Raw genomic sequence first — 14,161 nt, forward strand, 5'->3', positions numbered from 1 at the left:
TTATTGTTTCTGGTTTATGTTCAGACTCTACTCTTGTTCCTGTATCCACTCTATGTTTGTTCTTATTAAACTCACCGACTGCACCTGCTTCCTGACTCCCTGCGTCTTCGTTACAGAATACTGCCTCTCAGAATGGAAGCAGCAGCCAACCGAGACATCTCCCAGATGGTCGGCGAACAGGGAGACCTACTTCACCAACACCATGACCCGCTGGCGCAACTGGGGACGGCTATGGATGAGGTCCTTTCTCAAGGGGCGTCACCCCCAACATGCAGAGGATCTTCTACTATGAGTTGACCCAGCGAGCCAGCTCCCTCTATTTAGCTCATCAAACGGGAGCCCCCACCACAGAGAGGTCGAGAGTTGCCACGGTGATTTCCCTGCTGAACGGGCGTTGGAGTGGGCTACAGCCGTCTGGGAGAGAGGAGAGGAGGAGCTGGGCTCCTATGGGAGGTTCATTGCTCTGTTCAGAGGAGTCTTTGATCATCCACTGGAGGGCAGTTAGGGGGGTGAGTACCCACTCCAACTATGGCAGGTGGACCAGACAGCTGAGGAGTACGCCCTCACCTTCCGTACAGTGGCAGCATCCAGCGGATGGAATGGGCCGGCGCGCCGCACCTTATTCAGAAGAGGATTGCACGAGGAGGTCCAGAAGGAGTTGGCATGCCGAGACGACACTCTCTCATTGGATGCACTCATCGCGATGGCCATCCGTCTGGATAACCTCCTTCAGGAGCGTCGACACTTCCATCGCCTCTCTCCCTCCTTCGCTGACCAATCTGAGTCAGAGCCTGAACCCATGGGGGTAAGGGCCACATGCCTCCCCGCGGCTGAGCGACGCCATCGGAGACAGCTGGGGCTCTGTCCCTATTGTTTCTCCAAGACCCGCGCCACCTGTCTCCCTCCTCATCGCCCCTGGGACTGTGCCATCAACCTGCTAACAGACTCTGCACCTCCTCACAGCCGCATCTACCCCCTGTCGGTGGCTGAAACCACTATGGAGGAGTACGTCTAGGAGGCTCTCCAACAGGGTTTCCTGCGTTGACAGGTTTCTTCTTCGTGGCCAAGAAGGCAGGGGATCTTCATCCACGTATTGACTACAGAGGTCTCAATGCCATCACCACCAAGTACCGCTACCCCCTCCTGTTGTTGCTGGCCACCATTGAACAGATCTGCCGGGCCCGTTTTTTTTACTAAGCTGGACCTGTGGTGTGCCTACAATTTGATCCGCATCTGTGAGGGGGATGAATGGAAGACTGCCTTCAGCACGATGTCTGGGCACTACGAGTACTTGGTGATGCCTTATGGATTAGCCAATGCTCTGTCGGTGTTCCAGGCATTTGTGAACGAGGTGTTTCGGGACATGCTTGGGCTTCAGGTGGTCATGAATATCGACGACATCCTGATCTACTCGGCCACCTTGGAGGAGCACATCACCCACGTCCGGGTAGTCCTGGAACGCCTCCTGGAGAACCATCTGTACGTCAAATCGGAGGAGTGCCAGTTACATCAGGTCGACATCTCCTTCTTGGGGAGTGGTTATGGAGGAGAGGAAGGTAGATGCAGTCAGGTCATGGCCAGTCCCAACCACCATAAAGGGACTACAATGATTTTTGGTGTTTGCCAACATCTACCGTTGCTTCATTAATGTTATGATTAGTTTCTCGGGTATCAAGTAATTCATGATGCAAGAAGATATTTAACACTTAGCTGGGGAGTTCATATAAATATTGAATAGGTACCATGGTTAGCATAACAAACAGACAGTGCTTTGCCTCTAGCTATTCCGAACTACTGAACAAAGAAACCCTCTCATTTATATACCCTCTGTTACACGTTTCTTCAACCACATCTGGTAACCATCAGTGGGCACTCCCTTCTCTGATGTTATTCCCCTGTACCCAAGTCAGTATATCATATCCATCAATCATTCTACAATAAACATCAGTAATCTCCCTTGACATAATGGAATGCAGACTCTGTGGCACCAAGCCACTTATCTACTAACTTTAACCTGGTTCACACAACACTATGACCTAACCTCATAACAATTAGGAACATCAGCTCATCGCCTCACCGCTCTCCTCAAAGGTGGTCCCCGTAAGTTGTTGTGGAATCCTGCAGCCGAAGAGGCCTTACGCCTACTGAAGGAGCGTTTCACCTCACCCCGTTGCTGAAATGCCTAGATCCTACGCTGCCTTTCGTGGTGGAGGTGGACGCCTCAGAATTGGGTGTGGGGGCTGTCCTGTCACAACATCAAGGTAATCCACAAATTGTATCCATGTGTATCCTACTCTAAAAAACTGTCTCCTGCAGAAAGGTACTATGGCATCAGTGATTGGGAGCTCCTGGTGGTAAAGTTGGCATTAGAGGAGTGGATACACTAGCTGGAGGGTGCCACTGACCCATTTCTCATCCTCACCGACCATCGTAACCTGGAGTACATACGGACAGCGAGGCGGCTGAACCTGCGCCAAGTAAGGTGGGCCCTTTTCTTTACTACATTCAACTTCACCCTGTCATACCGCCCAGGTTCAAAGAACATCAAAGCCAATGCCCTGTCCCGTCTCCACGATTCGGGTGAGGTTCCGGTCCTGAGTGCGCCCTTCATACCGCCCTCCCGAATCGTTGCCCCCGTGCTTTGGGACATAGACATGGACATACACGCCTGCTACCTGTCCTCCAGAGCGCACCTACGTTCCCACGGATATTGACCTGGGTGCACACATCCCTTGCCGCTGGACACCCAGGAATCACCCACACCTCTCAATCCATCTCCATTAAGTACTGGTGGCCCACCTTGGTGCAGGACGTCGCCCGCTATGTCAACTACTGCTCCGTATGTGCTCAAACCAAGTCTCCCCGGCACGCTCCAGCAGGGAAACTCCTTCCCCTCCCTGTGCCTCAGCGGCCTTGGTCCCATCTGTCTATTGATTTTGTTACTGATCTTCCTCTGATGGTTTCACCACTGTTATGGTTGTTGTGGACAGACTCTCCAAATCCTTCCGTTTTTATCCCTCTCTCTGGTCTCCCTACCACTCTCCAGGTCGCTGAGGCAGGACCTGTTCCAGCAGGTCTTCTGGCACTAGGGCCTTCCAGAGGACATCGTCTCCGACCATGGTCCCCAATTCACTTCGCGAGTGTGGAGAGCCTTCATGGAGAAGCTGGGGGTCACGGTCAGCCTCACATCTGGGTACCGGCCTCAGTCCAACGGGCAGGTGGAGAGGACCAACCAGGAGCTGGGGAGGTTCCTGAGGAGTCACTGTCAGGACCGGCAGAGGGAGTGGGCCCGGTTTCTTCCCTGGGAGGAATACGCCCAGAACTAACTACCGGATCTCACCCTCTTTTCACGTTTCCCTCCTCAGGCCGGTGGTTCCTGGTCCCCTGGCTGATGCCGTCCCCCACGACACCCCTCCGCCTCCCCTGGACATCGAGGAAGGTCCCGCCTATGCCGTCAGATTCCTCCTGGACTCCAGATGTGGTGGGGGTCGGCTCCAGTACCTGGTGGACTGGGAGGGGTACGGTCCAGAGGAGTGGTGTTGGGTTCTGGTGGATGACATTCTAGATCCCAACATCATCCGAGATTTCCACCTTAGCCGACCGGCCCGCTTCTCGCCCTCGGGGCCGTCCTCCTGGCTGGCGTCGTCCTGCGGCTGGAGCCGTCCGTGGGGGGGGGTACTGTCACGTCTACTCCCACTCCCTCCCTCCGGCGCTCTACGTCGCCGGTCTACTAACCACCGGTCCTGGCAACCTTCATTAGGCACACCTGGACTTCATCACTTCCCTGACTACTCCCCCTTTATCTAGCACTCTGTTGTTGTCATCCATCAGGCAGTATTGTTTCTGGTTTATGTTCAGACGCTACTCTTGTTCCTTTCTACTCTATGTTTGTTTTTATTAAACTCACCGACTGCAGCTGCTTCCTGACTCCCTGCGTCTTAGCTACAGATGTCACCATTGCCCTTGATTCTAAGAAATGTTGTGCTGCTATTTTTATTGACTTGGCCAAAGCTTTTGATGCGGTAGACCATTTCATTCTTGTGGGCCGGCTAAGGAGTATTGGTGTCTCTGAGGGGTCTTTGACCTGGTTTGCTAACTACTTCTCTCAAAGAGTGTAGTGTATTAAGTCAGAACATCTGCTGTCTCAGCCACTGCCTGTCACCAAGGGACTACCGCAAGGCTCAATCCTAGGCTCCACGTTTTTCTCAATTTACATCAACAACATAGCTCAGGCAGTAAGAAGCTCTCTCATCCATTTGAATGCAGATTATACGGTTTTATACTCAGCTGGCCCCTCCCCAGATTTTGTGTTAAACACTCTCCAACAAACTTTTTCTGCCCTTAACCTTGTTCTGAACACCTCCAAAACAAAGGTCATGTGGTTCTGTAAGAAGAATGCCCCTCTCCCCACTGGTGTGATTACTAACTCTGAGGGTTTAGAGCTTGAGGCAGTCACCTCAAACAAGTACTTGGGAGTATGGCTAGATGGTACACTGTCCTTCTCTCAGCACATATCCAAGCTGCAGGCTTAGGTTAAATCTAGACTTGGTTTCTAGACTTGGAACCCTGATTCAGATGACCATCCAACCCATGCTAGATTACGGAGACGTAATTTATAGATCAGCAGGTAAGAGTGCTCTCTAGTGGCTAGATGTTCTTTACCATTCGGCCATCAGATTTGCCACCAGTGCTCCTTATAGGACACATCACTGCACTTTATACTCCTCTGTAAACTGGTCATCTCTGTATACCCCTCTTAGGCCTCACTCCCCCCTATCTGAGATACCTACGACAGCCCTCAACCTCCACATACAACTAACCGCTCTACCAGCCCCCCCATGATGAGTTCAGATTTGTTGTGGCCCCCACCCCCATCAAAGTTGCCCATCCCTGCATTAGGTGATATCTCAAATTAAGAAATGATTTACCTTCCTGACTGTTAACTGAATGATATGAGAGCCATCAGCCACAGCCAGCCTCAACCATGGTACGGGAGTAACCTTTTATCCAGGAGTGACCTGTGTGGAGGCGGATGGATTTAGGTTACTACAGTCTAAACTCAAAGGGCAGGCTGGCAGAACAGTGGCGATGCAATGCCACAACATCACTGGTCAGAAGGGGTTTTTGGTTGATGACTCACATTTGTAGTAAATCTGAAGTTATGTAAAGTAGGAAGTTAGTTACAGAAAGAAAGAAAGAAAGAAAGAAAGAAAGAAAGAAAGAAAGAAAGAAAGAAAGAAAGAAAGAAAGAAAGAAAGAAAGAAAGAAAGAAAGAAAGAAAGAAAGGGTTTGGTTTTGTTTGAACACAAGTTCAGAACTTGGCAGAATTTTTCATGGATATATCTGAATAATTGATTTGACTGTCGTTTTTTTGTATATCTATTAGGGAACGTTTTAAAAGTTTCACATTGTAAAGTTTACGATAACATTTTTGCAAAACACCTTTCCATCTGACCGGAGCGACTACAAGGGATAAAACACAAACAATGAACAAGACTTTAACCTTGAAACTATCAGTTGGCATGACGCGAGGGATAAGGACAAAACCTGTGTCAGCAAGTCTTTTCGATTAGTAATTGGTGAAATACATGTAATCTCTTTTATGAACTGCTAACTTAATGTTGAAACAAACACACACACACACACCATCCCAGGTGTTTCAATGTTCCATCAGGTGGACAAGTCCCATCCTGTTCACATCTTCACCTCTTCACGGGTTCATTCCAACTTTTCCTCTTTAATTATTCTCATGATTTCATCTTGAACTGTCAGTTGTGTGCAGTGTGTGTAATGAATGCCTAGGGGATTCATTTGGTGAGATGGGAAGAAAATAAGTATAGTCCTACGTGGGTCGGTAGTCAGGCAGACGGAATAAAATAAATGAACATCTTAGTTACTTATTTTTATCAGAGCATCATCATGTGGTTTGGAGAATATAGGGGAAATTAATTTGTGTAACAATGTATGAGGAAAGATGCAACAATCCTCTTACAATTTCAAAAATTGATTTAGATCCTGAAAATTCACACACTATATTCCCACCAACAATTACAGTCACTCTGTGGTCAAACTTTTGAAAATGAATTCATCTTGAGAAATAAAAACTATTTTAAGAGCAGTGTCACTCAGGGCCACCACTACATAGTCTTTACTGATGAAATGACACGTATTGTTCAAACACAAAGAGCCTGACATGATGTGGTACTTAATACACATTGTTGGACATAGTCCATAGACACTTGTCTAAAACAACCACGTAGAGAGGCTCTCTCCAAAAAGCTTACATCATCCAAACCTAAAATACTGTTGAGACATTGGAGGATCTTTCACTTCTCTGTAATTATATGCTAGGTTACACGTATCTGACTAATCTCCTAAACTGTAGATACAAGAGCTGCTGTTATCTACAGTGACTTGCGAAAGTATTCACCCCCCTTGGCATTTTTCCTATTTTGTTGCCTTACAACCTGGAATTAAAATGGATTTGGGGGTTTGTTTCATTTCATTTACACAACATGCCTACCACTATGAAGATGCAAAATATTTTGTATTGTGAAACAAACAAGAAATAAGACAAAAAAACAGAAAACTTGAGTGTGCATAACTATCCCCCCCCAAAGTCACCTTTTGCAGAAATTACAGCTGCAAGTCTCTTGGGGGTATGTCTCTATAAGCTTGGCACATCTAGCCACTGGAATTTTTGCCCATTCTTCAAGGCAAAACTGCTCCAGCTCCTTCAAGTTGGATGGGTTCCGCTGGTGTACAGCAATATTTAAGTCATACCACAGATTCTCAATTGGATTGAGGTCTGGGCTTTGACTAGGCCATTCCAAGACATTTAAAATGTTTCCCCTTAAACCACTCGAGCGTTGCTTTAGCAGTATGCTTAGGGTCATTGTCCTGCTGGAAGGAGAACCTCCGTCCCAGTCTCAAATCTCTGGAACACTGAAACAGGTTTCCCACAAGAATTTCCCAGGTATTTAGCGCCATTCATCATTCCTTAAATTCTGACCAGTTTCCCAGTCCCTGCAGATGAAAAACATCCCCACAGCATGCTTCACTGTGGGGATGGTGTTCTCGGGGTAATGAGAGGTATTGGGTTTGCACCAGACATAGCGTTTTTCTTGATGGCCAAAAAGCTCAATTTTAGTCTCATCTGACCAGAGTACCTTCTTCCATATGTTTGAGGAGTCTCCCACATGCCTTTTGGCGAACACCAAATGTGTTTGTTCTTCAAGCAATGGCTGTTTTCTGGCCACTCTTCCGTAAAGCCCAGCTCTGTGGAGTATACGGCTCCTTGGTCTTCATGGTGCCGCTTGCTTGGTGGTGCCCCTTGCTTAGTGGTATTGCAGACTCTGGGGCTTTTCAGAACAGGTGGTATATACTGAGATCATTTGACAGATCATGTGACACTTAAACAAAGTCCACATGTGTGCAATCTAACTAATTATGTGACTTCTGAAGGTAATTGGTTGCACCAGATCTTATTTAGGGGCTTCATAGCGTAGGGGGTGAATACATATGCACGCACCACTTTTCCGTTATTAATTAATTAATTTTTTTTAACAAGTTATTTTTTTCATTTCACTTCACCAATTTGGACTATGTTGTCTATGTCCATTACATGAAATCCAAATAAAAATCCATTTTAATTATAGGTTGTAATGCAACAAAATAGGAAAAACGCCAAGGGGGATGAATACTTTTGCAAGGCACTGTATAAAAGGCTGGAAATGGACTAGTCACCACCTGAGGGTTGCTTTTTTAAATGTTCGATGGTAATAATAATGTACTGCATGTAAATGTTCTGTCCTGAGGGTTCATGAGGTAATGGAAACAGTTATTGCTCAAGATAATTATCTCTTGAGTGCGAATACAGTATATTTATTGTTTTGATATTGATGTTCTAAGAGTAACTGAAAAACAATACTTCGCCTCCTCCACCTAATTACTGGTCTCAACAATTCGTCATAACAGGTCAAAACAAGTATACACACACACAAACATAAAAGAGAGCGAGAATGAGAATGAGAGAGACACACACACACACACATACACACACACACGCAAACACACAGCGCGAGAGAGACACACACAGAAGCATCAAAGACCTTGAAAGCTATTTGCCAACCCAGCAGTGCTATCAGGTACAGTCTGCTGTCCTTCAGGTGGAGTGGTCCATGGACTACAGTCAAGGCCATGTACAACTCACACACACACACCTCCATGGATTTCCTAGAGACATCTAGTGTAACAGGTAACACTAGCAAACATGTAATCAGTCATCCCCACCGCCTTTTTGCTTCATGTCCCGCCCCGTGGCTTGTGTGGAGCACCATATAAATAAGATGACTCAAAGCTTAGGATTCCGGAACCTCCACTGTCATCTAGTTGAGTTCTCACTGCCAGGGAGTTAACACTAAACCTGACCATTAGCCCTCTCTAGCACCAGGAAGCTTGTGATCTATTCTCTACACTGGTATTTGCCACCAGCATCTTTAGCAACCATGATCATCACCATCTCTTTGATTTGGGCTGTGGTGATCAGCCTTTGCTGCTGTCTGTGGCTTGCTCTGGGGATCCGCAAGAGGTAAGCAGAGACCCATGCGTTGTATAGTAAAATGCCTTCACATGCAAAATGTTAAATTATATTCAATGTTAGATAGTCAGCAATCTAATGAAGAACACAACATAGACTGTAATATCGTGGAATGGAACTCATGGCTGATAACGTGAAGGCTTGGGTGATGACTTTTTTAAATCAGAAATGGAATGTTGTATAACAATAAAATATTTACAGCTGACCCTTTCACTGTTTTCTTTCTTGGATGTTCTATGGTTTTATTTGTGTCACCTGTATTTTTCTTAAAATATAAATGGGTTCCATGTTGCAAAAGGTTATTCATTTTTATGGAGACTTTAGTGTTGTCTACGTGTCAAAAAAGCCAGAGGTAATTTCTGTCTTTGACATACGGTACTTTAAGACCTGATTGTTATGCGTAAATGATAGTGTTATTCTGAGATTGCTGCGGTGTCATTGGGTTTTGCTCTACTGGATGTGATTTATAACCTTCCAAAGTTGTTTTGACTTTACCTTGTAGTTTGAGTACATCGTTTTTTTGGACATCACTAGAGTTATTCTGACATTACTGTATTTTTGTTTGCTTTGGGTTTATAAGACAACATTTAAATTGGGTTCGGATACAAGTATGGATACATTGGACATCTTTAAGTGTCCTTTGCTTAACTCAACTATTTTATACATCTCATGTCTAAACATCACTTTGGTGTTTCATATGTTCAAATATTTCTGATGGCTTGCTTGGGCATTGCTTTATATTGTTATGATGCTAAATTATTGATGTTGCTCTTCAAGAAAACCAGGTGAGCCTCCAGTGGAAAACGGTTTGATCCCATACCTCGGCTGTGCGGTCCAGTTTGGAGCCAACCCCCTGGAGTTTCTCCGGAGCCGACAGAATAAATATGGGCACATATTCACTTGCAAGATCGCTGGCAAGTACTTTCACTTCCTGTGCGACCCTTTCTCCTACCATGCCGTCATCCGCCAAGGAAGGCATCTGGACTGGAAGAAGTTTCACTTCTCTACCTCGGTCAATGTAAGGACAAGCCGACCTATGAATTGTTGTTCAACTAAACATTTGCTGATGATGAGTTAATCTATCCATATCTGTCAATTCAGGCTTTCAAGAGTATTAAATGAAACCTCTCTTTGTCTCCACCCAGGCTTTCGGCCATGACAGCATGGATCCCAGACACGGTTACACCACAGAGAACCTCCACCAGACCTTCATGAAGACCCTGCAGGGTGAAGCCCTCCCTTCACTCATCGAGACCATGATGGAGAATCTGCAGTCGGTCATGTTGCAGTCAGACACCCTCAGCCCCAGTAAGGATCGCTGGGACGTGGACGGCATTTTTGCCTTCTGCTACAAGGTCATGTTCGAGTCGGGCTACCTAACGCTCTTCGGCAAGGATCTGGGCAACGACAAGAATGCTGCGCGCCAGGAGGTCCAGAAGGCTTTGGTCCTCAATGCCCTGGAGAACTTCAAGGAGTTCGACAAGATCTTCCCGGCGCTGGTGGCTGGGTTACCCATCCACGTGTTCAAGAGTGCCCACTCTGCCAGGGAGAACCTGGCTAAGACCATGCTGGCTGAGAACTTGAGCAAACGTGAGAACGTATCGGACTTAATCTCGCTGCGCATGCTGCTGAATGACACCCTGTCGACCTTCAATGACCTGAGCAAGGCCCGCACCCACGTGGCTCTGCTCTGGGCCTCACAGGCCAACACGCTCCCCGCTACCTTCTGGAGCCTGCTCTACATGATCAGGTATGTATATACTGTGTGTCGGACCTTAATTTGAGCCAGTTTGCTACAGCAGGAAAATTATCCTGCAGCAACAGGACATTTAAATTATTATGTGGATTATAATTAATGGAAATGTTTATAGGGGTTGATACATTTTTCATTAGGGCAAAACAAGTCTGAAATTTCAAAGTGGAAATTACAAACTTTAAAAGCCTTTTTAAAACTCAAATACACTACAAGTTTGTATTTCCTGCGTTGTAGAAAAATTCTCAGTAACAAAAGAGTGATCAAATTAAGATCCTACATCTGTACAGCAGGGCTTAGTCTCATTCTCATCCTTTGTGTATCCACCATAGACTTGTGTCACAAGTCTGGGTAAGTTTGGACAAGCGAGACTGTCCAAGTGAGACTATGTAGGCCAGACTAGGTAGGCCACAAAGTGTTACAAAGAGTTTAACTGAACAGAACATTTAGTCCTGAAGAGAACAGGTACAGAATAGTGTACACAGACAGGCAGTGAACGGGGGGCGGATATCAGTTTAGCTATCTTGTTCAAACAGCTGAACATATATGCTGTGCTCATTAGGGTGGAGATAAGGGCTGAGTAATGTATTTTGTAACAGTCCTGTACAGTACATCAGCATTCTACTAACTACGACTTAGAGTTGGCTCACAGTAACTCTTGCGATAACAGAGGTGTCAAGAACCACTCATTGGAGAAACATAGCATTCCCTTTATGTCATAGAGCTGCAGAGAACGACCTTGTCCAAAGTGCATGTTGGGAATATTGTGATACATGATCTGTATAGTCTGAACTTGATGGTTTGACTTACCCTCCATCTTGTCTTGCCTCTTAAGGAGTCCAGAGGCTATGAAAGCAGCCAAAGAGGAGGTGAAGAAGATTCTGGAAAGTTCAGGTCAGCGTGTCGACCCTAGCAAACCACAACTCACTCTCTCCCGGGAGGACCTGGACAACATGCCTGTAATAGGTAAGGGGAAGCTGCAATATACCAAAACTGATTTAGTAGATATTTTAACAAAATCATGTTTGATACCAAAGTCAAGCTGTCCAATGAATATGGTATTATAAAGAATCATGTCTTCTTGCCCTGCAGACAGCATCATCAAGGAGGCCATGCGTCTGTCGAGCGCATCAATGAACATCCGAGTGGCCAAAGAGGACTTCCTGCTTCACCTTGACAACCAGGAGTCGTACCACATCCGCAAAGATGACGTCATCGCCCTCTACCCACAGATGCTCCACTTTGACCCCAAAATTTATGAGGATCCATTGGTAAGTGATGCTCAGGGTCTTTCCTTTAAAGATGACGGGGATCTTGATGTACATGGAAAGACCACATAACTAGGGCCAGGAGTTTTTCAGTCTTTCCTCTAATACCCCTCTCTCTGTCAATCCACAGACCTACAAATACGACAGATATCTGGATGAAAATGGCCAGGAGAAGACAACGTTCTACAGGGAGGGACGCAAGCTGCGGTACTACTACATGCCTTTCGGCTCGGGGGTGACCAAGTGCCCCGGGCGCTTCTTTGCCGTGCATGAGATAAAGCAGTTCCTGGCGCTGGTTCTGTCCTACTTCGACATGGAGCTCCTAGACTCAGCCGTTAAAGTGCCTCCTCTCGACCAATCACGTGCAGGCCTGGGGATCCTGCAGCCCACCTATGACGTTAACTTTAGATACAAACTGAAATCTCAGTGAGATAGACTCCACTGATCTACTTTCTCAATAATGTAAATTGTATATATTGTATATTTAACAATTGAAGCCACAATGATGTACATAGGCTGCAATGTCTTGTTATAATGCATTTTTTAAGTTCATACACAAAACATAAGCCACAGAGTGGTTTGTGATCGCCTCAGAATGGTAGCATTGGTGAAAAGCACATTTTAGGAGGAGTCCCGTTTCAAAAGTGACATTGATGGAACTCCATATACAGTGGGGAAAAAAAGTATTTAGTCAGCCACCAATTGTGCAAGTTCTCCCACTTAAAAAGATGAGAGAGGCCTGTAATTTTCATCATAGGTACACGTCAACTCTGACAGACAAATTGAGAATTTTATTTCCAGAAAATCACATTGTAGGATTTTTTATGAATTTATTTGCAAATTATGGTGGAAAATAAGTATTTGGTCACCTACGAACAAGCATGATTTCTGGCTCTCACAGACCTGTAACTTCTTCTTTAAGAGGCCCCTCTGTCCTCCACTCGTTACCTGTATTAATGGCACCTGTTTGAACTTGTTATCAGTATAAAAGACACCTGTCCACAACCTCAAACAGTCACACTCCAAACTCCACTATGGCCAAGACCAAAGAGCTGTCAAAGGACACCAGAAACAAAATTGTAGACCTGCACAAGGCTGGGAAGACTGAATCTGCAATAGGTAAGCAGCTTGGTTTGAAGAAATCAACTGTGGGAGCAATTATTAGGAAATGGAAGACATACAAGACCACTGATAATCTTCCTCGATCTGGGGCTCCACGCAAGATCTCACCCCGTGGGGTCAAAATGATCACAAGAACGGTGAGCAAAAATCCCAGAACCACACGGGGGGACCTAGTGAATGACCTGCAGAGAGCTGGGACCAAAGTAACAAAGCCTACCATCAGTAACACACTACGCCGCCAGGGACTCAAATCCTGCAGTGCCAGACGTGTCCCCTTGCTTAAGCCAGTACATGTCCAGGCCCGTCTGAAGTTTGCTAGAGTGCATTTGGATGATCCAGAAGAGGATTGGGAGAATGTCATATGGTCAGATGAAACCAAAATAGAACTTTTTGGTAAAAACTCAACTCGTCGTGTTTGGAGGACAAAGAATGCTGAGTTGCATCCAAAGAACACCATACCTACTGTGAAGCATGGGGGTGGAAACATCATGCTTTGGGGCTGTTTTTCTGCAAAGGGACCAGGACGACTGATCCGTGTAAAGGAAAGAATGAATGGGGCCATGTATCGTGAGATTTTGAGTGAAAACCTCCTTCCATCAGCAAGGGCATTGAAGATGAAACGTGGCTGGGTCTTTCAGCATGACAATGATCCCAAACACACTGCCCGGGCAACGAAGGAGTGGCTTCGTAAGAAGCATTTCAAGGTCCTGGAGTGGCCTAGCCAGTCTCCAGATCTCAACCCCATAGAAAATCTTTGGAGGGAGTTGAAAGTCTGTGTTGCTATGGCGACAGCTCCAAAACATCACTGCTCTAGAGGAGATCTGCATGGAGGAATGGGCCAAAATACCAGCAACAGTGTTTGAAAACCTTGTGAAGACTTACAGAAAACGTTTGACCTGTGTCATTGCCAACAAAGGGTATATAACAAAGTATTGAGAAACTTTTGTTATTGACCAAATACTTATTTTCCACCATAATTTGCAAATAAATTCATTAAAAATCCTACAATGTGATTTTCTGGATTTTTTTTCTAATTTTGTCTGTCATAGTTGACGTGTACCTTTGATGAAAATTACAGGCCTCTCTTATCTTTTTAAGTGGGAGAACTTGCACAATTGGTGGCTGACTAAATACTTTTTTTCCCCACTGTAAGTGTTATTAGTCATATTTACTGCATCTTCCAGTTAATCATCATAACTGTTTCACTATTGTGAAATCATTCAACATTTCAGTGGTAATTCTGTTCGGGACACTAACTAACAGTAGTTAGTTGGTAAATGCTTCTATTGTGATGTTGAATAGCTCTAACTACATTGACTGAGTAGTGTAATGTACATTGTAGTTCCATTGAAAGATTCCCTCTACTGGGATGAAATACATTGTGGTAATCTGTATTAATGTTTACTTTGATATACTGTA

The 14,161-nt window shown here is 45.5% G+C and overlaps 1 protein-coding gene across 1 annotated transcript; it reads left to right on the plus strand.

The window, feature by feature from the left end:
* Positions 1–8,381: 8,381 nt before the first annotated feature.
* Positions 8,382–12,128, plus strand: LOC121535121 (cytochrome P450 7A1-like). The gene is made up of 6 exons (XM_041841856.2): positions 8,382–8,590; positions 9,377–9,617; positions 9,745–10,349; positions 11,188–11,318; positions 11,445–11,623; positions 11,751–12,128. The coding sequence occupies exons 1-6, from the start codon at positions 8,508–8,510 to the stop codon at positions 12,048–12,050; spliced, it is 1,539 nt and encodes a 512-aa protein (XP_041697790.2). The 5' UTR covers positions 8,382–8,507; the 3' UTR covers positions 12,051–12,128.
* The last annotated feature ends 2,033 nt before the right edge of the window (positions 12,129–14,161 follow it).

Source organism: Coregonus clupeaformis, chromosome 21 (assembly GCF_020615455.1).
Source record: "Coregonus clupeaformis isolate EN_2021a chromosome 21, ASM2061545v1, whole genome shotgun sequence".
NCBI lineage: Eukaryota > Metazoa > Chordata > Actinopteri > Salmoniformes > Salmonidae > Coregonus > Coregonus clupeaformis.

Coding starts and splice junctions, on each gene's coding strand:
- LOC121535121 (XM_041841856.2), top strand. CDS start 8,508: ATGATCATCACCATCTCTTTGATTTGGGCTGTGGTGATCAGCCTTTGC. Junction 10,350..11,187: donor AGCCTGCTCTACATGATCAG/GTATGTATATAC, acceptor TTGCCTCTTAAG/GAGTCCAGAGGCTATGAAAG. Junction 11,319..11,444: donor GGACAACATGCCTGTAATAG/GTAAGGGGAAGC, acceptor CTTGCCCTGCAG/ACAGCATCATCAAGGAGGCC.